Source organism: Zea mays, chromosome 8, assembly GCF_902167145.1.
Source record: "Zea mays cultivar B73 chromosome 8, Zm-B73-REFERENCE-NAM-5.0, whole genome shotgun sequence".
In the NCBI taxonomy this organism is placed as follows: Eukaryota; Viridiplantae; Streptophyta; class Magnoliopsida; order Poales; family Poaceae; genus Zea; species Zea mays.
Genome location: NC_050103.1, coordinates 123516825 through 123541958, shown reverse-complemented (window position 1 = coordinate 123541958; position 25134 = coordinate 123516825). Strand labels below are relative to the sequence as shown.

General features: G+C 47.9%; 3 protein-coding genes across 3 annotated transcripts; 2 read left to right on the top strand and 1 right to left on the bottom strand.

Moving 5' to 3' along the window:
* The first annotated feature begins 5220 nt into the window (after window positions 1–5220).
* Window positions 5221–6998, top strand: LOC100285605 (metacaspase type II). Its single transcript, NM_001158496.1, is given in 2 exon segments — window positions 5221–5699; window positions 5947–6998. Coding segments are annotated over 2 exon segments (1227 nt in total). The 5' UTR covers window positions 5221–5350; the 3' UTR covers window positions 6825–6998.
* Window positions 6999–7034: 36 nt separating this feature from the next.
* Window positions 7035–9967, top strand: LOC103635817 (phosphoglycerate kinase, chloroplastic). The gene is made up of 6 exons (XM_008658193.4): window positions 7035–7739; window positions 8169–8246; window positions 8342–8602; window positions 8769–9086; window positions 9184–9342; window positions 9444–9967. Exons 1-6 carry the CDS (start codon window positions 7332–7334, stop codon window positions 9651–9653), a joined length of 1434 nt encoding a protein of 477 aa, XP_008656415.2. The 5' UTR covers window positions 7035–7331; the 3' UTR covers window positions 9654–9967.
* A 2609-nt stretch (window positions 9968–12576) lies between these two features.
* Window positions 12577–16049, bottom strand: LOC100279614 (putative O-Glycosyl hydrolase superfamily protein). The gene is made up of 3 exons (XM_008656596.3): window positions 15743–16049; window positions 14086–14382; window positions 12577–13681 (listed from the first exon to the last, which is right to left on the bottom strand). Exons 1-3 carry the CDS (start codon window positions 15801–15803, stop codon window positions 13008–13010), a joined length of 1032 nt encoding a protein of 343 aa, XP_008654818.1. The 5' UTR covers window positions 15804–16049; the 3' UTR covers window positions 12577–13007.
* Between the last annotated feature and the right edge of the window lie 9085 nt (window positions 16050–25134).

Genomic DNA, 25134 nt, shown 5'->3' with positions numbered 1-25134 from the left:
TGCACTTGAGCATAGGTTGACTTATTCCTTTTTGAATAGTTGGCCATCTATTGCTGCGAAGTCATGGCTTCGGTGCTTCAACCTCTTGGCCTTGGCCTGGTTAGTGGGGTGATAGTGGCCCTCAAAATAGAGGGTTATGCGTGCTCTTCAGTCTTCAGTCATTATTAGGTTTACAATTCTTTGGCCTTTGGGATCTTTTGTGATTTGTAGGCCTTCGAGATTTCTTACGGCTGGTGTGCCGATTGTGTGGAAGAACACAACTAAGGGTATGGGGTCACCTTTCGCTGCTGCTCTTGCTAGCATGTCGGCCTCTTCATTCTTGTTCTGCTCTATATGTTGTAGCGTGAATCCTTTGAACTGCTTCTCCAGGCTTCGCACAACTGATAAGTATTGCATAAGGACTAGCTCCTTGGTTGAGAAGTCTTTTTCAATTTGTCCAGCGGTAATCTTGGAGTCGGTTTTGACTATGCAGGTTGTTAGCCTTAGGGCTCTGAGTTTCTAAAGTCCCAGAATGACAGCATCATAATGTACTATGTTGTTTGTGCATTTATGTGACTCGAGCGCGAAGCTGAGACGCGCGACGTATCTATATTTGACTGCTGCAGCGCCTGCCCCCACATGGCACCATGCGCCATCACAGTGAATGGTCCAATTATTTTTGTGCTTTGGTGGTTTGACGCTAAGGACCCTGTCCAGTCGACTATGAAGCCGGCGAGGACCTTGGAATTGATTGTTGTTCTTGGTTTGAATGTGACATTGTAGCCAGAGAGCTCGGCTACCACTTCGCTATTCTGACAAATGCTTCAGGGTTTCTGAATAGGTCACCTAGACCTCGATCGATGGGGATTCTTATTTTATGTGCCTCGAAGTAATGCCTGAGTTCGCGTGAAGCCATGAGGACTGCGTAGGCTATATTTTCAAGCTCTGTCATGTTGCACTTGGAATTGGTGAGAACCTCAGAGACAAAGTAGACCGGGTATCGTTGTGGCTTGCCTATTTTGCATCTCTACTGTACTAGAGTTGCGCTGACTGTGCTACGCAAAGCTGCGATGTATAGTAGGAGGGGTGACACGGGGTCTAGGCTGGTCAAAGTTGCGAGCTTAGATAATTACTGCTTCAGTGATTCAAAGGTTGTAGCCTGTTCAGGGCCCCAGGCGAAGTCCTTGGCTTCGCGCAGCGTTTTTAGGAAGGGGAGACTCTGCTCGACGGACCATGAGATGAATCTATTCAATGTTGTGAGTCTTCCTGTTAGTCTTTGGACATCTCGGGTTGGTTGCGGCGGGGCCATGTTCATTATGGTTTGTATCTTACCTGGTTCGCTTCAATTGGCTCAGTGAACTTTGCCTCCAGTAGACGGTGGACTTCTGCCTTTGCTGCTTCAGTTTTCTCATCAGACGTTTTTCGTAACTTCTGTTTCTTAGGGAGCACGGTGTGGTCGATGCCCAGGCTATGCTCGATGATGGTGTGACTGACGCCGACGAGATCAAGGGCAGACCACGCGAATACATCTTTATTGCGATTCAGACAGGACATGAGTCTTTCTTCTTCCGCTTCGATGAGATCCTCACTGAACAAGACCGTTTGATTGGGGCTCGCTGTGTCTAGGGGGACTTTTTTGACCCCTTCGTTGCTCTGTAACTGGGCGTTGGCCCTTTTTTCTTTGATTGGGTGAGGACTACTGGGGTTTTCATGCTCGGATGTGAGGTCGTGCACATTGTGTTGGCCGGGAACGTAGGCCCTCTCTATGTTTCTAGCGACCTGCTGGTCTCCGTATATGGTGATTATGCCCTGGGGGCCTGGGATCTTCATGCACATGTATAATCCATGTATGGCTGCATCAAGCTTATTGATGGATCTTCGCCCTATGATAGCATTGTATGGGTAAACCATATCGGCTATGTCGAAGGTGATCTACTCGCTTCTTGCGTTTGGCGCAGTGCCGAGTCATAATGGTAGTTCAATTTTGCCGAGCGGAAAGGTTCCTTTTCCTCAGAGCCATAGAGGGGGTTGTCTACTGGATTGAGCAGGTTGTGGCTTATGCCCATACGGTCGAAGGCATACAAGAAAATGATGTCTGCATGGCTACCATTATCGACGAGTACTTTGTGCAAATCCCACCATGCGATTCTACAATTTATCACCAGCGCGTCTACATGGGGTGCACTGCGGAGGTCGACATCTCTTGCATCAAAGGTGAGTGGCACGTGGGACCACTTCGTCTAGACGACGGGCCCGATGAGGGCTACATGGTTTACCCTTCGGTAGTGGTCTTTGATTTGTCGTTTTGTTTCGAACTTAGAGCTAGACCCTCCGGAGATCATGTGAATTACTCCCCTAAAAGGTTGGTCGGCGAAGCCTTCTTGCTTTGGTAGTGGTGGGGGAAGTGGTAAGGGTTGGTTTGGATGTTGAGGTGGTGGAGGTGGCAATGATAGAATTTCTTGATGTTGAAGGCGCTGTTGATGTGGAAAAAGATTGTGGTTTTGATGCTGGGGGTAATAGTGGTGTTCATTTTGAATTTGATGCTGGTTGGTTGGTAGGTATGAGCGATGACTCTTTGGTTGTTAGCTGGAGCGGCCCTAGCCATTCGGTCCTTTGTTGCTTTAGTCTCTGGGCAGTCCCTGGTCAGGTCTGTTGAGTCTTCGCCATGGAAAATACAATAGAATCTTCTCTGTTGTTGAGGTGCTCGTCCCCTGCCTCTGCCCATGATCGCGTTGCCACCGCACCCTTGTTGCGGGGGTAATCTTGACGATGAGGGGGGTATCTCCTGGTTGCTGCTGATTTGCAATATTGTGTACCTGGGACTGGGCACGGTCTTGCTAGACTGAGTCTGGTTGCGAAGGCCTAATCCATGTTATACTGGATTGCAGAGTCTATTTAGGTTTTCGTTGGGACATGAATTTCCTCTTGTGGAGCTCTTCTAATCGGGCATACTTTTCAAAGAGCTGATAAAACTCCTACAAGTTTTTTGGTGGATCCCTTAAGCAGTGGCTGTATAGAACACCTGCCCGAAGGCCGCTGATTGCATAGTGGATGGCTATATGCTATATGGTCATCGATCAAAGACAGCTGTGATTTCAGTAAGAGAAACTTTTTCTAGTATTCTTGAAGAGTTTCTCTCTTGCTACCTACAGAGCGAGAGTTCTGCCATGGCGTCTGTCTCGGGTCTATAGCCTTGAAAATTCAGCAAGAACTTGTCGTGAAGTGTCTTCCATGAGTCAATTGATAATGGTGGCAGTCTTGAGTATCATGTTAGAGTTGGGCCTTCGAGGGCTATGATGAATGACTTGGCCATGGTGGCATCGTCCCCCCAGATGATGCGATTGCAACCTGATAGCTCATGATGTACTGAGTTGGGTCTGCACTGCCATTATACTTTGGGTAGGTGCCTGCTATGAAGATTTGCGGCAAGGGGGAGGCCTGGAGCTGTGGTGCAAGAGGGTTTCGTTCATCAAGGTAATTTAACCCTTGGAATGCATCTGGTGCGAGGATTGGATGTGGGGGTGACGAGGGTTTATGTAGAGCGCAAGGTCCTGACATTGGTGAAGGGGTCCTCGCCCTACATTTCTGCGATTTGATGTTTTAGCTCTCTGTCTTTCTGCTCCTCGTCTAATATCATCTGCCTGACTTTGGCTTGCATGTTAATGCGCTGGCGCTTGGCTGCGAGTATTTCCTTTTGTTTCTACTGGTGATTGTTTTTTGTGCGGAGCACGCACAATTTTAGCTGGTCTTCAGTTGAGATGCCTAGGACCTCGCCATCCTCGATGATATCGTTAGCCCGGAGGCAAAGCCTGGCGGAGGGTTCCGATGGAGGCCTTCAGAGCTACACGTGCGAACGGTGCCTTCAGGTGTGGGTGGATTTTCTGTGTGAGGTCGCTTGCTGTTGACTGCTCCATCCTCGGGTGCCTCTTAGGGAATTTCGCCGACAAGGGTTTCCTTGCCTTTCTTTTCAGCGAGAGCTGCCTTCGCCACGTCGTCCGGAGAGGTGGTGGCCTTCGATGTCGCTTTGTTGGGATCCATTGCGGGATTGGTTTGTCGAAGCACGAATAGTGAGCACCAAATGTTGGGAATGTTTGACACGTGGTGGAGTGGGCCCTAAGTGGGAATGCTCAAGTGCTCAACAAAACAGTGGGTAGGGAATTGCAGCGTCTTGTTAAGCACCCATCAATGTACAATGCGATGGTATTTATAGGTAACCATGTGGGTGGGCACACCCTCCTAAGTATAATTATGCCCCCGGTTACCTGCTTTAGCCCGGGAATATTCCCCCTTGGGGGTCATTACAACGAGGTTAAGTACAACATGATTAAATACACCATAAGCCTTACCCCAGGAAGGGGCTTACAAATGGGCATGAATGGCCAGCGGGGCGCCGCATGGGCCCATCCCACAGATGACGGTCTTCCCTAGGACGAGACACTCTTCGCTCTAGGGCGCCGGGGTCTTCGAACCTTGCCAAGACTTATACTCGGAGCCGCCCAAGCTGGTGGTGATGGCGAGCGAAGGAGCCCCCGCTTTAAGCGGTAGGTCCCTTCGCCTCCAAACCTTTGTCGGTTCTCTGACCAAAACCTTGGCTTCGGTACGGGTCAAAGTACCCTTCGCCTCCTGTGTCCGGGATAGAACCTGTTCAATTTATGTTAAAGCAGATTGAACGAAGGGAGCGGACGGCCCTCGCTCCAACCACCTCCATGTAGGTCGTCAGGCATAAGTTTGTGGAGCACATTGGACGTCGTCATGACTGTTACACGGTATTAACATCGATGGCAACTAACGGTTGTCGGACATTTTAGAACCGACGGACTAATGTCGTCGAAAATAAGCTCTAAGCCATCAGAAATAATCTATGTTCGACGACAGAGGTCTTATTTTCAATAGCTTAGTCGTCAGAAATTCCTATGTTTACTGTTGTGTTTCAATTGAAAAAATCTAACTAGTGATGATTTGTATCTACCAAATACAATAACCTTTGGCTAAATTCTTCTCATTTACTAACTCCGTTCTCGAATGTTTGTGACTCGCTAGTTTATTTTTAAATTAAAACGTGACAAATAAAGGAACGGAGGGAATATTTATTTACATACATACATTTAAGCTAACCCGATACGATTGTTCACCAAGTGGAAGGCCGCTTTAGCGCCTTTAGCCGACGTCAACCCACCATCCAATACCAAGATGGCGGGGTGGTGGCAATGAGCACCTCGTGCGACAGCACTCCGGAGCTCCACCATTCGATTGGGCAACTCGTCACCGTACCAACCAAACCATCATTCCAGCCGCGGCGGGACACACCGCCTCCGCCGAACTAACGCGACGACGACGCACGGCGGCCTCGTCCGGCACCGGCAGGAGCGCGATGGGGCAGAAGCGCGCCTTGCTGGTGGGCATCAACTACCTGGGCACGGACGGGGAGCTGAAGGGATGCCTCAACGACGTGGCCCGCATGCGCCGCTGCCTGGTGGGCCGCTTCGGGTTCGACGAGGCCGACATCCGTGTCCTGGCCGACGCCGACCCGTCCACGCCGCCGCCCACTGGGGCCAACATCCGGCTGGAGCTCGAGCGGCTCGTGGCGGGCGCGCGCCCCGGGGACGCGCTCTTCTTCCACTACAGCGGCCACGGCCTGCAGCTCCCCGCCGAGACTGGGGAGGACGACGACACCGGGTACGACGAGTGCATCGTGCCATGCGACCTCAACTTGATCAAAGGTGTGCTCTCCCATCTGTTTTTCTCTGCGTTTAGCAGCGAGCACTTAGGATCGAGCGTTAGTTGCATTCGTAGGCACACCGTTGGTATCTGATGGTTAGGTTCCGCTAGCCTTCATACAGTATCCCCTCCGAAGACGAGCTTAGTAACAAGGGTTGCATGTATGGGTCGCAAATCTATCATGTAATTAACAAACGACTAGATAATTTTGTGGGCTGCCATATGCACCTTTTCCTGATCTCCATGCAGACCAAGATTTCACGGATCTCGTGGCCAAGGTCCCTGACGGCTGCCGCTTCACCATGGTCTCGGACTCGTGCCACAGCGGCGGCCTGATCGACAAGACCAAGGAGCAAATCGGGAACAGCACCAAGCAGAACAGAACCCAGCAGCGCCGAGAGCGCGAAATGAAGCCTCCTCCTCCCGCTCCCGGTTCCGCACTCCGCGTCTCCCTCGCGCGAATCGTCCGTGGCGTGCTGGAGTCTCTGGGGTGCATCCACTGCAGTCGTTGCCGTGTCCAGCAGCAGGGCAACAGCAATAGCAGCAGCATCAGCAACCGGTCGCTGCCGCTGTCGACGTTCATCCAGATGCTCAGGGACAAGACCGGAAGGCACGACGTCGGCGTGGGCTCCATCCGCACGACGCTGTTCCACCACTTCGGCGACGAGGCGAGCCCCAAGGTCAAGAGGTTCATGAAGGCCATGCTGTTAGGCAAGCTCCGGCACGACGGCAAGGAAGCGGAGGAGCAGTCGCGCGTTCCCAGGGAGGCAGAGGTGGAGGAGACCCTGGCGCAGGACGCGCACAGCGTCGAGGAAGTGTACGCGGGGCCGGCTGCGGCGGCGGCGGCGGCCAGGGTGCCGCCGCGCAACGGCGTCCTGATCAGCGGGTGCCAGACGGACGAGACCTCGGCGGACGCGACCACGGCCGACGGCATGTCCTACGGCGCGCTGAGCAACGTGATCCAGACCATCCTCGCCGGGGACGGCAAGAAGCGCGGCGTGGCGCTGGCGGTGACGAACCGAGAGCTGGTGGTCCGGGCGCGGGAGCTGCTGTCCAGGCAGGGGTACACGCAGCAGCCCGGGCTCTACTGCAGCGACGAGCACGCCACGCTGCCCTTCATCTGCTGAAGACGAAATAAACTCCGTGTACAGTGAATTTCAGGCTTCATTAGTTCATTTTACGGGATGCTACGTTGTGTTGTGTGTGTAACAGAATTGACACTTTGTGTTGACTCGTGGTGTGCCGCAGCCTGCGTATGTTATGGTGTTACTGTTACGTTGTTACCTGATGACGTTGACCTTCTTCTCAGTCCCTGCTGTCCTGCTCCAAAGTGTGCAAGTGCGAAGGGGCGGCGATCCAAGATCACACAAAGGACAGGGGAAATCGAAGCCACCGAGCCCCCACACGTCGCCATCGCCGTGATCGATTATACCGCCGTCTCCTCCCCCCGCAGCCCGCACCCACCCCACCGGAACCGTCGTCCCGACCTCTCGCCAGCGATAAGCAAATCCCCGCCTCACTCTCTCGTCCACAGACAAAGCCACGACCCACAAGTGCCCCCCTCCTCCCGCGCTCCCAAATCACTCCCTCTCTGTCTCTCCACTCCACTCGCCGCCGCCGCCGCCCGAATCTCAATGGCGTCCGCGGCCGCCCCGCCAACCTCCCTCTCCCTCGCGGCCCGTGCGGCAAGCAGGGCGGCCGCCGCCCCGCTCCGCAGGGGAGGCCTCGCCGCGGCGCGCCAGCCGGCGCGGTCGCTGGCGTTCGCGGCGGGCGACGCGCGGCTCGCGGTCCACGTCGCGTCGCGGTGCCGGCAGGCGTCCTCCGCGCGCGGCACGCGGGCCATGGCCACCATGGCGAAGAAGAGCGTCGGGGACCTCACGGAGGCCGACCTCAAGGGGAAGCGCGTCTTCGTGCGTGCCGACCTCAACGTGCCGCTCGACGAGAACCAGAACATCACCGACGACACCCGCATCCGGGCCGCCATCCCCACCATCCAGTACCTCCTCGGCAAGGGCGCCAAAGTCATCCTCTCAAGCCACTTGGTGAGTTCCCGCCCCTACGCCCTTCCCGTATCTCATCTCATTTGGGGAAGTAATGCTCTTCGCACGCATAGACAATGTAGGAATTCAGTACTCCTTGGATCACTTCTATTTTCGTTTTTGGGCACAAACTAGGAATTGATGCAAAGGTAAAAGAGAATCCTTCTAGAAAAAAATAAAAGTAGAAGAAGGCTGAGCCAAGGATCTCGCAGACACCCACAATGTAGGAGCCAAGGATCTGCACAATGACAGTGTTTAATCAAACTCGTGATTTTGTATATGCACACTGGATATTAATTGCATATTTGCTTCCAGTGTTCAATGATAATTTTATGAAATATAGCTGAAGCAATATATTTTTCTCGGTTAGCTGCTTAATTTCCTTGTCATCCAACTATGGTTAAAATCCTCCATTTTGCTCTGGATGTGCAGGGTCGCCCTAAGGGTTTTACACCCAAGTTTAGCTTAGCCCCCCTTGTTGCACGGTTGTCTGAGCTTCTTGGCATTCAGGTATTGATTTATTCTACATCATTGGTGCTTCTAATTAAATCACTTGTGCTAATTGATTGTTCTGACTAAAGCGTGTGTACTATACCCACGAATAGGTGCAAAAAGCCGACGATGTTATTGGCCCTGAAGTTGAGAAGCTGGTGGCCGCCTTGCCCAATGGTGGGGTTTTGCTCCTTGAGAACGTAAGATTCTACAAGGAAGAGGAGAAGAATGACCCAGAGTTTGCGCAGAAGCTTGCCTCCGTAGCAGATCTTTACGTTAATGACGCGTTTGGAACAGCCCACAGGGCACATGCATCGACTGAGGGAGTTACAAAGTTCTTGAAGCCTTCTGTTGCAGGGTTCCTTTTGCAGAAGGTTATATTTCTTTTTCTATGTTTACATGTTCCATTTTGTAACATAGAAACTATGAAAGATGGCATCAAAGAAAAACAATGCTACATAAAACAGAAAATAGCGATTATTTTCACTTTCCCCTCAATCTCAATCTGATCCTTTTATATTTAACAAAATCAATTTGCAGGAGCTTGACTACCTTGTCGGAGCTGTTTCAAGCCCTACACGCCCATTTGCTGCCATCGTGGGTGGTTCAAAGGTGTCATCCAAGATCGGGGTTATTGAATCCTTGTTGGAGAAGTGTGATATCCTTCTCTTGGGTGGTGGTATGATCTTCACATTTTACAAGGCACAAGGTCTTTCTGTCGGTGCTTCGTTGGTTGAGGAAGACAAACTCGATCTTGCAACATCTCTACTTGCAAAGGCTAAGGAAAAGGGTGTCTCCCTTATGTTGCCAACCGATGTTGTCATCGCTGATAAGTTTGCTCCTGATGCTAACAGCCAGGTTTGTTGCATCTTCTCCTTTCCTAACCAGCGGTTCTTCTGTAGCAAAGTTGAAGCATATCTCAGGAAGAAACTTGACCGTATATTTTTTTCTACAGATTGTTCCAGCATCTGCAATTCCTGATGGTTGGATGGGGCTGGATATTGGCCCAGATTCCATTGCTGCATTCAACGCAGCCCTGGAAACAACCCAGACTGTCATCTGGAACGGGCCCATGGGTGTTTTTGAATATGACAAGTTCGCTATAGGAACTGAGGTAAAGCACTGATCAACCATACTGATGTAGCTTAGCTATCGAACTGAGGACTGTCTGGAGGTTACAGTGAAAGAAACCTAACCCTGATATCTCTTTTGTAGGCTGTGGCAAAGAAGTTGGCAGAACTTAGCCGCAAGGGTGTGACAACTATCATCGGAGGTGGAGACTCTGTCGCCGCCGTTGAGAAGGTCGGAGTTGCTGACGTTATGAGCCACATTTCCACCGGAGGTGGTGCCAGCTTGGAATTGTTGGAAGGAAAGGAGCTTCCAGGAGTTACTGCATTGGATGAAGCAGCCACTGTGACTGTATGAAGCAAGTTTTCATTTTGTTTCATCTTCTTTTTTGGAAGTTACCGGGGGAGGGACTCCCACCTGAATAAGGTGCGCAAGGCCAGGATTGTTGGCTCAACCACAGGGAGCGCACGCCACCGCATCATCTTCATGTACCATTGTATACTTGCTACATTCTTGCTTGCTCCTCCTCAGCCGCTCGAAATGTAGGAGATCAATGATTTATAGAGCTCTGGAAATCGTTTGAACAAGGAGTAAGCGACCCAAGTAATATGCTTACTGAGTCATCTTTCCTTTGTGACGTAACAAATTACATAAAAACCCTTCGAAGGTAACCTAGCCTATTCAACCATTGGTAACTAGGAGTTTTATCCTTTGTGCACCAGGACCAGCTTTGCCGAGCTAAGTGTGAATTTTCTTTTCTGTTCTTTGTCAAAGAAGCAAACTCTAGCGTCATGCCTCGTTAGAATCTAGATTTTACGTTATGGAGTTCTGCTGCTGAATCTTTTTCTGGGCCATGACATTGTAAAATTACTGTTTGGTCTCTGGCACAATTTTTTTTCGCTTTAGACAGCCTCCAATAGTGTCATCTAGAACCCTCCTTTACCTTTTTCTCTAGAAGATTTTCTCATCTACACCTCCGTCCTCTCAAGCAATATCCTCTATACATAAATATTTATATTGGAGATATATTTTGCTCTAAAATTTTGTAAATATCTATTTATTATATTTTAAATGTTTTATATATTTTTATTTTTTGCTCATTTGTTGTTTAAAGTATTAAATTGGATAGAAAAAAGAATTCCTCTATATATAGAACCTCTATATTTAGCGGACACTTTTTAAAGGATCTCTCAATCGCCGGTTGAGCATTTACCTTACCTCAAAGTTTAGCTAGCTTGGTTGTAATTTGAATGAACCTGAAGCAGGCGCGGCACCCTAATGCTCTCCTAGCTATGAGATCACCCTCTTGATAGACGTAAGGCCTACAACGTGCAAGGCCTAGGCGGCCTACTCGAGGGCATCCCACACCAAGGTGCACTCTTCCTTTTGCGACATCTGGATTAGGGTAAGATCTTCCTCTATGTTCTTGGACTTCTCTAAGGCCCTAGGGTCTTGGGATAGAGTACTTAGGCTTTCCTTTTTCGAGAAGCAAGCACTCCACCTCCTCCGGTGACCCTCTTTCTCCTTTAGCTTCTTTTTCTCATTGCAAAGTTGATGGGCTTCAAAGATTATGGTCTGCTCATGGATGACCTGACCATCTTTCTATTGAAGGCATGCTCTACCATTTGCAGCTTGGTGAGCCACTTTAGAAGTTGAGCTTTGTTTGCCGCAAGGATTTGCTCCCGTGTTTCCACGTCAACAACATCGATATCCATCAACTAACACTAAAGTTAAAGATCATCTTCCTCCTTGGCCCTTGTGGCCTCCTACTCAGCTTTTCTAGCCTCCTGGGCCTTGATTAGTTTTGCTAGGATGTCTTATGCCTTCATGGAGCTTGCCTCCATCTTCATGGCATCGTTGAGCTATGCCACCACCTTCTACTAGATTGTCGTAGCATGTCCTATAGTGCTTCTGTCTGCTTATAAGCTTGGGAGGTTGCAGTGCAGACAGACAACACATCCTCTTTGGCCTTTAGTGCATCCTCCTCCATTCTTGTCCTTCGGAGGGCATCTATAGCTATGGCTACCTAGGACTCTTGGATGACAACCTCCAACTGGTCTCGAATCTGGTTGAGAGCCCGTAATTCCTTCCCGATCAGGTTCCACCTATCAATTGCAACAGGGCAGACCTCTTTAGCAACATCATAGGCTTGTGCTAGAGCTACATCTAGGGGCAGTGGGGAACTTCGTTGAAGGGATTGCTCTGCTCATGTGGTCCCCTCATGCATGGTAGCCCTTGACTTAGGGCCCCATTGATGCCCTTATCACTGGGGATGGTGTCTCACACGATTGTCGCCATGACAGTGCTCTCAAAGGCGGGTGATAACAGGGGTCCCATTGCTCCAATATAGTCCGCACACTATGTTGGCCATAGGCAGAACTAGGGGAGTATTGTCTCTAGCATGGTCTATAGGAAAACGCTCCCATTAGAGGGACCGCCTCTTGTTTTTCACATTCTCTAGGGACTGTCAATCTTGACCTATTGGCCCCTCCCACCCTTTGGCTCCCTTTAAGATAGAGGATGAAATCCTAGGGCCCTCACGACCCTTGGATCCCCCAAGCCTCTGGCACCCACTAGACTGGGGTACCAGATCCTAAGGCCCTCCCGACCTTTAGGGCCCTCTAGATCGAGGACCAAGCTCCTTGCTCGACCAAGTCTAGGGGGCTCTATAAGCTAGGGCATATAACTAGAACTCTTGGACATCCCTCGGGATGCTCCAAAAGGGTACAACACTGTGCCACATGCGCCTCTAATCAAGACGACTGTGTGGTGACGGGTGGTTAAGGTAACACCATGATTAGGTCCGCAGGCGTACTCATAGACATTATGGTGTGCAGGTCGTTGTCCCTGTAGCTATGCCTAAACATGTCGACACATTTACAAGCATTATAAAGTACAAACATCTACATCGTTTATCATCTTTGTTGTACTCAATAGGGTGGACTTCAGTACCTGCCACTACAATATGACATATGTCACTGACATGCTTGATATTGTGGCACGACCGAGATGTGCACTACATACGACTCCATATATGTGCTAATATAGGGTTAGTTGAACAGATTGGGCAGATCATACTATCTAGTAGATATGTGACTGTCTTCTCCCTTGTGTTATAAAAGAGAGTATATAACATAGAAGTCGTACCTATATGAACATACATTCGAGGGGCTGGTATAGGTCTATTTGGTTCAATAAGCTAAACTGTATCGAGGGTTCAGTAGGACAAATGTGAACTAGAAACCAGCCAGGCAACCAGTATAGAACTCTCACCACAATCGAAAGAAAAAGGTGAGCTTTTCAGTCATCTAGATCATACAACATCTAAGCGTGCAATCTTTTTTATCTTCGTCTTCGTCAATTCATCCGTCAAAAAAGGTATAGAGTATTAGGCTTCCACAGCCTTGATCTCTATAAATCGTCTATGTACTCTCTTCTTGATTCTACGATCTCATAGTACCCTGATTTCGCCACTTGACGACAGTGCTGAACAGAGAAGATAAATCCATGGCGCCGTGTAACGACATGCACTGTAATGAATCACGTCGATAGTAATGCTACTCCAAGTCTCCAACAATACTACCAGTACGCAGTAAGCCTATCCGCGCCGCTCGAGTATCGAGCAGCTCCGATGAAGTCGATCAGTCTCTGAATGAAGAATGATCATTCCTACTACATAAATAAAGTAAACACAGAAGCGGGTGAGCCTCCCTAGGGGGATCCCGCCGTGAAGTCGACGTGGTAGACCTCGCTCATGTCCGGCTGGAAGAGGCCGAAGTGCTGCTCCACGCCCTCGGCCTTGCCGTTCTCGTTGAACATGGCGAACAGGTAGGTCTCCAGGGCCTTCCCGGGCCGCCGAGGGGTGCCGCCGTCGACGTGCCGCACCACGTTGTTGTTGTACGCCGCCGCGTTCTCCACGCTGGCGCCCTCGCCGCCGGCCGACGGCCAGCCGGTCTCCGACACCACCAGCTCCAGCCCCTGCACCCCGGCCTTCTCCACCGCCGCGTGCGTCGCGTCCACGATCGCGTCGAACATGTTAGTGTACACCGCCCCGCCGTCCGTCACCGTCGACGCGGCGCCGGCGCCGGCGCCCGACAGCAGCGCGTACCCGAGCGCCACCTGCCCGCCGCTGCCCGAGTAGGCGAAGTACGGGTACACGTTCACCAGCAGCGGCGCGCCCCTGGACGACAGGTACGAGACGAGCGGCGCCATCACCGTCGTGGCCGCCTCGGAGAAGGCGCCCTGGGACGGCGGGTACGACGCGCCGAGCACGCTGGTGGCCACGGCCGTCGTGACGGGGACGCCCGCGACCCCCGCGGACCGGAGCGCCGACTCCAGGTTCTTCATGGCCGGGAGCACCTGCGCCGCCGGGTCCCCCGGGATTAGGGATGAAAGTGGTAATCCGAACTGTTAGAATAAATTTAATATTTTAAAAAAGATATGTATAAAATTTGATGCTGATCTTTTCTTATGTTATCAAACACATTAGTACAAATACGAATAAAATATTATATAAGTTGTTTTATGTATTATTTGCTCTCTACAACACAAAAAGTTAAAAAAATTACCGAATTTGTTTCCGAATCAATACCGAAGTTTATATCTATTATTTGAAAAAATGTAGGATGAATTTGAGATTTACCTTTTATGAATCTTAACAAGCTGGATGTTAAAAACAAGAATACAAATTTATATTGTATATTCTATATCCTATTTATTTGCAATCAAAGAAAAAACTGATTACCGAATAAATACCGTTTCCGACCGTTTTCATCCCTACCCGGGATGACCTCGTTGCCCGCGTTGATGTACCGGAACTGGACAGCGCCGGCGAAGGGCTGCACGTTGGTGGCCACCCACGACGCGGCGAAGGACGGGTCGGACGCCAGGCGCGGGAGGTCCTCGTTCAGCGTGCCCAGGATGACACCGATGCCGGAGCCGCGGAGCGCGTTCAGCACGGTCGTGTCCGGGTGGAACAGACGCACGTAGCTGATATTCTTGGCCTTGTACATGGAGACGACCTGCTCCGGCGCCGGCAGGTTGTTGGCGATCATGCCGTAGTTCACGCCGATCGCGCCCTCAGCTCCTGCGTCATTAGTTTGATGATAGCTCAGGATTAGATTAGGTTCATCAATCATCAAAAGCCAAAAAGAAAGATCTGAGCACAGATAATCGACAGTTCGCGCAAAATATAATTCCCAAACTGAAAACTGTTGCCATTATGAAATGATGAAGAAAAACGTAGCAGGTTGTGGCGTATTCCATAGCAGTGAAGCGAGAGTAGTTGGGATTGGGAGAGCAGCCAACAGATCTACAGGGGACGAACTGCAACCACCAAATTTCAATGTAATTCCGTGCACAAGTCCACGTCTATTCTACGGTTTTCTACATCGCACTTGCAATAACCAAGAACAACAACGTGTCAACGTCATCCATATATATAGTACTTCTTGATGTAAAATACGAAACAGTATACTTGGTGGTGACTTTGCCGAGTGTAAAATAGTCTTTGCCGAGTGTCTTAGACACTCGGTAAAGAACACAATTCCGGTATTGCCTTTTCAACTCGGTGTCAAGGTCTAAACAATAGCCAAAGATATGCTTGTGGAAACAATGAGATATATTTTGGTGTTAAGGATGTTAAAATAAAGCTCGGATTAATTAACCCCCCATCTGAAAAGGGCTCTGCCTTTCTATCTCGTCAGGCAAAAGTGCGCTCGGCAGATTACCACTGAATCGGGTGAGGTGTAACATCTAATAACCAACGATAAAATAAACAAGATTAGATTGAGATCTTATGTAGGCTTGGCCCAACTTTTCACACTCTGGCCGACGTGCCGTTTCAGTGAAAAGGACATAATTGATCTAGTGGCAATAGCAAACTACGAGTTCATTGATCAGTGACTAGACACAGTAATTTGACTGCGTCAAGATCAAATTTATCGCGCACCGTATCAAACACGAGTTCATTTCCAATGCTTGTCCTGCTACTAGATGAAGTGTCAGAACATCTCTTTGCGTAAAAAAAATACGAACAGGTAAAAAGATACACGTACGGGAAGCCCGGGATCCATCTGAAAAACAAACGGCAACATAGAAGAGGAGCAGGGCTGCCGACAAGGATAATAATATTACGAAACCATTCCCTGCCCTGCCCTGCCAAGCATCAAAACTAGCTAGACAGCAGGTTTTACTGAAAGAGCTCGACATGAACTGAAGAAAACAGAAGGAAGAGACGTAGCATGAATGATTATAATCCCAAACAAACAGGCCTAAGCAGACGAAACGGAAGGGAACTGCAGTCCAGGTGTTAATTGGCGGTCTAACGCACGCTGCCGCACAGGCAAGAGGGAAGCATAGGTTAATTTTAGGTGAACTGCTCACATGAAGGAGACGGGAGAAAATACACGGAAGAACTGAACCGTCCGTCGGGCTGTAGCACTCACCGTGAAAGGTCGCCAGGGAGAGCAGCAGCAAGCTGCAAGCAAGAAGCCATGGCGCAGCCATCTTCGCCGCGCGGGCAGCTGCAGCCGCCACCACTCAGAACAGCGATCAGAGAGCTCAGCGCCCTCCTGTTCTCTCTTCCCACTTCTTGTGCTTGGAAATGGCCGGGAGTTTCTCTCCTCCGCCTGATTGATGTCTGAACTCCCTTCCGGCTGCCGTGCTCTGCTGCGTTTATATAAGGCACAGAGCAGGCAACGGGCGAGAGGCTGGCCGAGCATAACCGCTCGCTCTGTTTACGTGCAGGGAAGGCGTGGGGAGTAGAGTAGTGGGCCAGTAAAGTATGCAACGGGGGCAGGGCAGCCACCGAACCGCACGACTCCGGCTAGACAACTGCAGACATACCGACCAGCCATAACAAATAATCAGAACGTCTTTAACAAGGTTCTCAGGACATTATATCAACTATCAATCATATTATTAATTCTATTATTGATTATTATCGTTTTATCAACTGTAGCTCTCAAGGGTACAACCTTTACTTTTAAGCTACAGTGATCCTAGCATCACATCAGTTTTTTTTAATAATTTTTTTGCTAGCATAAAACTCCAATTGCATAATGAAGCAAATAAAATTTATAAAATTCATAAAAAATACTTTCTTGTGAATCTGGAACACTGTTATTCTAGACCCACAAACATTTTCTTGTGAATGCGAAACACTATTTTGTTAAGTCTACAACATCGTCCGTAGTCAATAAAATATGTTAATTATATCTTTATGAAAAGGATATTTGTTGATAAAATTTTAACTAAATATATTCTTGTGGAGTCTTTTTTTCTTTGAAGAGTTTATTATCCGAAACTCAATGGTGTAATTAGAATGTAATTTAAGGCAACGACTGCTATACAAGCAGTTCTTCTTTGCAAGCGTGAAAGCAAATCATCTGGTCTATTAGATTACGATCTAACCATAGATACAATCATGGTTTGTTAGGGGTTTTTTATAAAGATTATTGAGCCGGTGGTGGAAGGGTTTAAGTGTGTTCGAACCAGAAATGAGCCGGCGGACTGTCCGGCCCTGAGGCCGGACGGTCCGCGGTCCGGACGGTCCGCGCCTGTGGGCCGGACGGTCCGCGCGTGCGCAGAACAGATTAGGGTTCCGAGTTTTGTGCTACGGTTGTTAGCTATATTCGCGGGATTAGCTCGGAATCAGTTGTGTAAATGGTCCAGCCCCCCTCCTCTATAAATAGAGAGGTCTACGGCCGATTTGTAATCATCAACAATCGAATCAATACAACTTCTATTTCGCATTTTATCTTAGGAGTAGTTCTAGTTTAGCCCTAGTTTAGCCTTCCAATCCCCAAATTCTCCGCCTCTCCTCGACTCTACGTCGATTAGAGGAGTCTAGGTCGGTCTACCCGAGCCTAGATACCACCTAGGATCTCTCCTCCCCGACGGGGTCCCTCCCGGGAGCGAGATCTAGGCGCCGCCGGCGACTTCCGCCGCCTCTGCGTACGCGCGGACCGTCCGGCCTCAGGGCGCGGACCGTCCGACCGTCAGGCAGAGAAGCCTTAGCCGCGCACCAGACCGCGGACCGTCCGGCCCCAGGCCGCGGACAGTCCGCCCCTGCGCAGAGAGTACCACCGCGCCTCGCACCAGGCCGCGGACCGTCCGGCCCCGCGCGCGGACCGTCCGCCCTTGTGCAGAGAGCACCGCCGCCGGTTCTTCTTGAGTATTTGGCGCTCCGAAAAGGCGTCAACAAAGTGTTAAATGTGACCTACGGTTAGATCACGATCTAATGGACCAGATGGTTTGCTTGCACGCTTGTAAAGAAGAACTGTTTGCATAGCAGTCGTTGCCGTACGGTTAAATGGTTAGTTTATAAACTACTAGTACTTTTTGAAACTTTGAAAAGCATTTAGCAAACGCTGCTGTCAGTATTTTGTATTCAATACTACATGGTTGCATATCAGCAACGCTAGTGGGCAAGATGAGCCAAGAGCCAAACAAATTTTATTTCATAATTATCCATACTAGCAGGTTGGGACTTGGGAGGCTGAGGCTGGGGCTGGGAGCTGGTCGGCACAGCGTGAACTGCCGATCTAGTCGGTAAGCCCCCCGCGCGGTCAAGCAAACGCTCGTCGGCTCGTGAGCTGCGGTTGGAACTGGATACGGTTCGGATGACCGAATCGACGGTGCGCTCGTGCGCGGTCCACCACGTGGACCGGATCAACGGCCTGGAGTGGAGGGTTCCGTTGGTGCTTTGATCGCGTTGATGGTGGTGATTAAAGGCTGATTAGGATGATTGGGTTCGAGCTCTGGGTGACGCACCTTTTCCTGAGATTTTTTCTAGTAATAGCCTAACAGAGTACACACGCATGTGTATTCAGTGGTATTACGTGTGCCTAAGCGCGAGAGATGTAGACCTCTCAATCAATTTAGTATATATATTTGACGCACACGCGTGTGTGGTGTAGTGGTGTGTGTGGGGTAGATCTGGTTGTACCACTGTTATTCTACACGTCCGTTTAAATGCTACTCAGTAGCTAACAGTTTATGCCGTTTAATCCTGTTTAAACGCCCATATAGTCTGATTAAACGCTAAATAGAGGATGACCGACTGTTTACCGTTTAGCGTTTAGAATAACACTGGGTTGTATCTAGTGAGTGAATCAAGGGGGAGATATATGGCTGGCATTTATGTGCCGTTTGATTGAATTGCCGTTGTCTGAATATTACACTAGTACAGAGAAGTTCTATAGTGGCGGTTGTAAACCTATTTATAGTGGCGTTTTTCGTAACCGCCAGTGCTAGGGGCCAGTAGAAATCATCATTTGTACAGGCGGGTAACTGAGGACCGCCAGTGAAAATCGATTTTCACTGGCGGTCGGCGTAATAAAACCGCCAGTGAAAATCGATTTTCACTGGCGGTCGACGTAATAAAACCGCCAGTGCAAATCGTTTCCAGGAAACATAAAACATATTTTAAAAATAGTTAAAAAATTTATTTTTATTAGGCCCACCCCACCCGCCTGTTTAGGTTTTCGTTGGTACAGGCGGGTAACTGAGGACCGCCAGTGAAAATCGATTTTCACTGGCGGTCGGCGTAATAAAACCGCCAGTGAAAATCGATTTTCACTGGCGGTCGACGTAATAAAACCGCCAGTGCAAATCGTTTCCAGGAAACATAAAACATATTTTAAAAATAGTTAAAAAATTTATTTTTATTAGGCCCACCCCACCCGCCTGTTTAGGTTTTCGTTGGTACAGGCGGGTAACTGAGGACCGCCAGTGAAAATCGATTTTCACTGGCGGTCGGCGTAATAAAACCGCCAGTGAAAATCGATTTTCACTGGCGGTCGACGTAATAAAACCGCCAGTGCAAATCGTTTCCAGGAAACATAAAACATATTTTAAAAATAGTTAAAAAATTTATTTTTATTAGGCCCACCCCACCCGCCTGTTTAGGTTTTCGTTGGTACAGGCGGGTAACTGAGGACCGCCAGTGAAAATCGATTTTCACTGGCGGTCGGCGTAATAAAACCGCCAGTGAAAATCGATTTTCACTGACGGTCGACGTAATAAAACCGCCAGTGCAAATCGTTTCCAGGAAACATAAAACATATTTTAAAAATAGTTAAAAAATTTATTTTTATTAGGCCCACCCCACCCGCCTGTTTAGGTTTTCGTTGGTACAGGCGGGTAACTGAGGACCGCCAGTGAAAATCGATTTTCACTGGCGGTCGGCGTAATAAAACCGCCAGTGAAAATCGATTTTCACTGGCGGTCGACGTAATAAAACCGCCAGTGCAAATCGTTTCCAGGAAACATAAAACATATTTTAAAAATAGTTAAAAAATTTATTTTTATTAGGCCCACCCCACCCGCCTGTTTAGGTTTTCGTTGGTACAGGCGGGTAACTGAGGACCGCCAGTGAAAATCGATTTTCACTGGCGGTCGGCGTAATAAAACCGCCAGTGGAAATCGATTTTCACTGGCGGTCGACGTAATAAAACCGCCAGTGCAAATCGTTTCCAGGAAACATAAAACATATTTTAAAAATAGTTAAAAAATTTATTTTTATTAGGCCCACCCCACCCGCCTGTTTAGGTTTTCGTTGGTACAGGCGGGTAACTGAGGACCGCCAGTGAAAATCGATTTTCACTGGCGGTCGGCGTAATAAAACCGCCAGTGAAAATCGATTTTCACTGGCGGTCGACGTAATAAAACCGCCAGTGCAAATCGTTTCTAGGAAACATAAAACATATTTTAAAAATAGTTAAAAAATTTATTTTTATTAGGCCCACCCCACCCGCCTGTTTAGGTTTTCGTTGGTACAGGCGGGTAACTGAGGACCGCCAGTGAAAATCGATTTTCACTGGCGGTCGGCGTAATAAAACCGCCAGTGAAAATCGATTTTCACTGACGGTCGACGTAATAAAACCGCCAGTGCAAATCGTTTCCAGGAAACATAAAACATATTTTAAAAATAGTTAAAAAATTTATTTTTATTAGGCCCACCCCACCCGCCTGTTTAGGTTTTCGTTGGTACAGGCGGGTAACTGAGGACCGCCAGTGAAAATCGATTTTCACTGGCGGTCGGCGTAATAAAACCGCCAGTGAAAATCGATTTTCACTGGCGGTCGACGTAATAAAACCGCCAGTGCAAATCGTTTCCAGGAAACATAAAACATATTTTAAAAATAGTTAAAAAATTTATTTTTATTAGGCCCACCCCACCCGCCTGTTTAGGTTTTCGTTGGTACAGGCGGGTAACTGAGGACCGCCAGTGAAAATCGATTTTCACTGGCGGTCGGCGTAATAAAACCGCCAGTGGAAATCGATTTTCACTGGCGGTCGACGTAATAAAACCGCCAGTGCAAATCGTTTCCAGGAAACATAAAACATATTTTAAAAATAGTTAAAAAATTTATTTTTATTAGGCCCACCCCACCCGCCTGTTTAGGTTTTCGTTGGTACAGGCGGGTAACTGAGGACCGCCAGTGAAAATCGATTTTCACTGGCGGTCGGCGTAATAAAACCGCCAGTGAAAATCGATTTTCACTGGCGGTCGACGTAATAAAACCGCCAGTGCAAATCGTTTCCAGGAAACATAAAACATATTTTAAAAATAGTTAAAAAATTTATTTTTATTAGGCCCACCCCACCCGCCTGTTTAGGTTTTCGTTGGTACAGGCGGGTAACTGAGGACCGCCAGTGAAAATCGATTTTCACTGGCGGTCGGCGTAATAAAACCGCCAGTGAAAATCGATTTTCACTGGCGGTCGACGTAATAAAACCGCCAGTGCAAATCGTTTCCAGGAAACATAAAACATATTTTAAAAATAGTTAAAAAATTTATTTTTATTAGGCCCACCCCACCCGCCTGTTTAGGTTTTCGTTGGTACAGGCGGGTAACTGAGGACCGCCAGTGAAAATCGATTTTCACTGGCGGTCGGCGTAATAAAACCGCCAGTGAAAATCGATTTTCACTGGCGGTCGACGTAATAAAACCGCCAGTGCAAATCGTTTCCAGGAAACATAAAACATATTTTAAAAATAGTTAAAAAATTTATTTTTATTAGGCCCACCCCACCCGCCTGTTTAGGTTTTCGTTGGTACAGGCGGGTAACTGAGGACCGCCAGTGAAAATCGATTTTCACTGGCGGTCGGCGTAATAAAACCGCCAGTGAAAATCGATTTTCACTGGCGGTCGACGTAATAAAACCGCCAGTGCAAATCGTTTCCAGGAAACATAAAACATATTTTAAAAATAGTTAAAAAATTTATTTTTATTAGGCCCACCCCACCCGCCTGTTTAGGTTTTCGTTGGTACAGGCGGGTAACTGAGGACCGCCAGTGAAAATCGATTTTCACTGGCGGTCGGCGTAATAAAACCGCCAGTGAAAATCGATTTTCACTGGCGGTCGACGTAATAAAACCGCCAGTGCAAATCGTTTCCAGGAAACATAAAACATATTTTAAAAATAGTTAAAAAATTTATTTTTATTAGGCCCACCCCACCCGCCTGTTTAGGTTTTCGTTGGTACAGGCGGGTAACTGAGGACCGCCAGTGAAAATCGATTTTCACTGGCGGTCGGCGTAATAAAACCGCCAGTGAAAATCGATTTTCACTGGCGGTCGACGTAATAAAACCGCCAGTGCAAATCGTTTCCAGGAAACATAAAACATATTTTAAAAATAGTTAAAAAATTTATTTTTATTAGGCCCACCCCACCCGCCTGTTTAGGTTTTCGTTGGTACAGGCGGGTAACTGAGGACCGCCAGTGAAAATCGATTTTCACTGGCGGTCGGCGTAATAAAACCGCCAGTGAAAATCGATTTTCACTGGCGGTCGACGTAATAAAACCGCCAGTGCAAATCGTTTCCAGGAAACATAAAACATATTTTAAAAATAGTTAAAAAATTTATTTTTATTAGGCCCACCCCACCCGCCTGTTTAGGTTTTCGTTGGTACAGGCGGGTAACTGAGGACCGCCAGTGAAAATCGATTTTCACTGGCGGTCGGCGTAATAAAACCGCCAGTGAAAATCGATTTTCACTGGCGGTCGACGTAATAAAACCGCCAGTGCAAATCGTTTCCAGGAAACATAAAACATATTTTAAAAATAGTTAAAAAATTTATTTTTATTAGGCCCACCCCACCCGCCTGTTTAGGTTTTCGTTGGTACAGGCGGGTAACTGAGGACCGCCAGTGAAAATCGATTTTCACTGGCGGTCGGCGTAATAAAACCGCCAGTGAAAATCGATTTTCACTGGCGGTCGACGTAATAAAACCGCCAGTGCAAATCGTTTCCAGGAAACATAAAACATATTTTAAAAATAGTTAAAAAATTTATTTTTATTAGGCCCACCCCACCCGCCTGTTTAGGTTTTCGTTGGTACAGGCGGGTAACTGAGGACCGCCAGTGAAAATCGATTTTCACTGGCGGTCGGCGTAATAAAACCGCCAGTGAAAATCGATTTTCACTGGCGGTCGACGTAATAAAACCGCCAGTGCAAATCGTTTCCAGGAAACATAAAACATATTTTAAAAATAGTTAAAAAATTTATTTTTATTAGGCCCACCCCACCCGCCTGTTTAGGTTTTCGTTGGTACAGGCGGGTAACTGAGGACCGCCAGTGAAAATCGATTTTCACTGGCGGTCGGCGTAATAAAACCGCCAGTGAAAATCGATTTTCACTGGCGGTCGACGTAATAAAACCGCCAGTGCAAATCGTTTCCAGGAAACATAAAACATATTTTAAAAATAGTTAAAAAATTTATTTTTATTAGGCCCACCCCACCCGCCTGTTTAGGTTTTCGTTGGTACAGGCGGGTAACTGAGGACCGCCAGTGAAAATCGATTTTCACTGGCGGTCGGCGTAATAAAACCGCCAGTGAAAATCGATTTTCACTGGCGGTCGACGTAATAAAACCGCCAGTGCAAATCGTTTCCAGGAAACATAAAACATATTTTAAAAATAGTTAAAAAATTTATTTTTATTAGGCCCACCCCACCCGCCTGTTTAGGTTTTCGTTGGTACAGGCGGGTAACTGAGGACCGCCAGTGAAAATCGATTTTCACTGGCGGTCGGCGTAATAAAACCGCCAGTGAAAATCGATTTTCACTGGCGGTCGACGTAATAAAACCGCCAGTGCAAATCGTTTCCAGGAAACATAAAACATATTTTAAAAATAGTTAAAAAATTTATTTTTATTAGGCCCACCCCACCCGCCTGTTTAGGTTTTCGTTGGTACAGGCGGGTAACTGAGGACCGCCAGTGAAAATCGATTTTCACTGGCGGTCGGCGTAATAAAACCGCCAGTGAAAATCGATTTTCACTGGCGGTCGACGTAATAAAACCGCCAGTGCAAATCGTTTCCAGGAAACATAAAACATATTTTAAAAATAGTTAAAAAATTTATTTTTATTAGGCCCACCCCACCCGCCTGTTTAGGTTTTCGTTGGTACAGGCGGGTAACTGAGGACCGCCAGTGAAAATCGATTTTCACTGGCGGTCGGCGTAATAAAACCGCCAGTGAAAATCGATTTTCACTGGCGGTCGACGTAATAAAACCGCCAGTGCAAATCGTTTCCAGGAAACATAAAACATATTTTAAAAATAGTTAAAAAATTTATTTTTATTAGGCCCACCCCACCCGCCTGTTTAGGTTTTCGTTGGTACAGGCGGGTAACTGAGGACCGCCAGTGAAAATCGATTTTCACTGGCGGTCGGCGTAATAAAACCGCCAGTGAAAATCGATTTTCACTGGCGGTCGACGTAATAAAACCGCCAGTGCAAATCGTTTCCAGGAAACATAAAACATATTTTAAAAATAGTTAAAAAATTTATTTTTATTAGGCCCACCCCACCCGCCTGTTTAGGTTTTCGTTGGTACAGGCGGGTAACTGAGGACCGCCAGTGAAAATCGATTTTCACTGGCGGTCGGCGTAATAAAACCGCCAGTGAAAATCGATTTTCACTGGCGGTCGACGTAATAAAACCGCCAGTGCAAATCGTTTCCAGGAAACATAAAACATATTTTAAAAATAGTTAAAAAATTTATTTTTATTAGGCCCACCCCACCCGCCTGTTTAGGTTTTCGTTGGTACAGGCGGGTAACTGAGGACCGCCAGTGAAAATCGATTTTCACTGGCGGTCGGCGTAATAAAACCGCCAGTGAAAATCGATTTTCACTGGCGGTCGACGTAATAAAACCGCCAGTGCAAATCGTTTCCAGGAAACATAAAACATATTTTAAAAATAGTTAAAAAATTTATTTTTATTAGGCCCACCCCACCCGCCTGTTTAGGTTTTCGTTGGTACAGGCGGGTAACTGAGGACCGCCAGTGAAAATCGATTTTCACTGGCGGTCGGCGTAATAAAACCGCCAGTGAAAATCGATTTTCACTGGCGGTCGACGTAATAAAACCGCCAGTGCAAATCGTTTCCAGGAAACATAAAACATATTTTAAAAATAGTTAAAAAATTTATTTTTATTAGGCCCACCCCACCCGCCTGTTTAGGTTTTCGTTGGTACAGGCGGGTAACTGAGGACCGCCAGTGAAAATCGATTTTCACTGGCGGTCGGCGTAATAAAACCGCCAGTGAAAATCGATTTTCACTGGCGGTCGACGTAATAAAACCGCCAGTGCAAATCGTTTCCAGGAAACATAAAACATATTTTAAAAATAGTTAAAAAATTTATTTTTATTAGGCCCACCCCACCCGCCTGTTTAGGTTTTCGTTGGTACAGGCGGGTAACTGAGGACCGCCAGTGAAAATCGATTTTCACTGGCGGTCGGCGTAATAAAACCGCCAGTGAAAATCGATTTTCACTGGCGGTCGACGTAATAAAACCGCCAGTGCAAATCGTTTCCAGGAAACA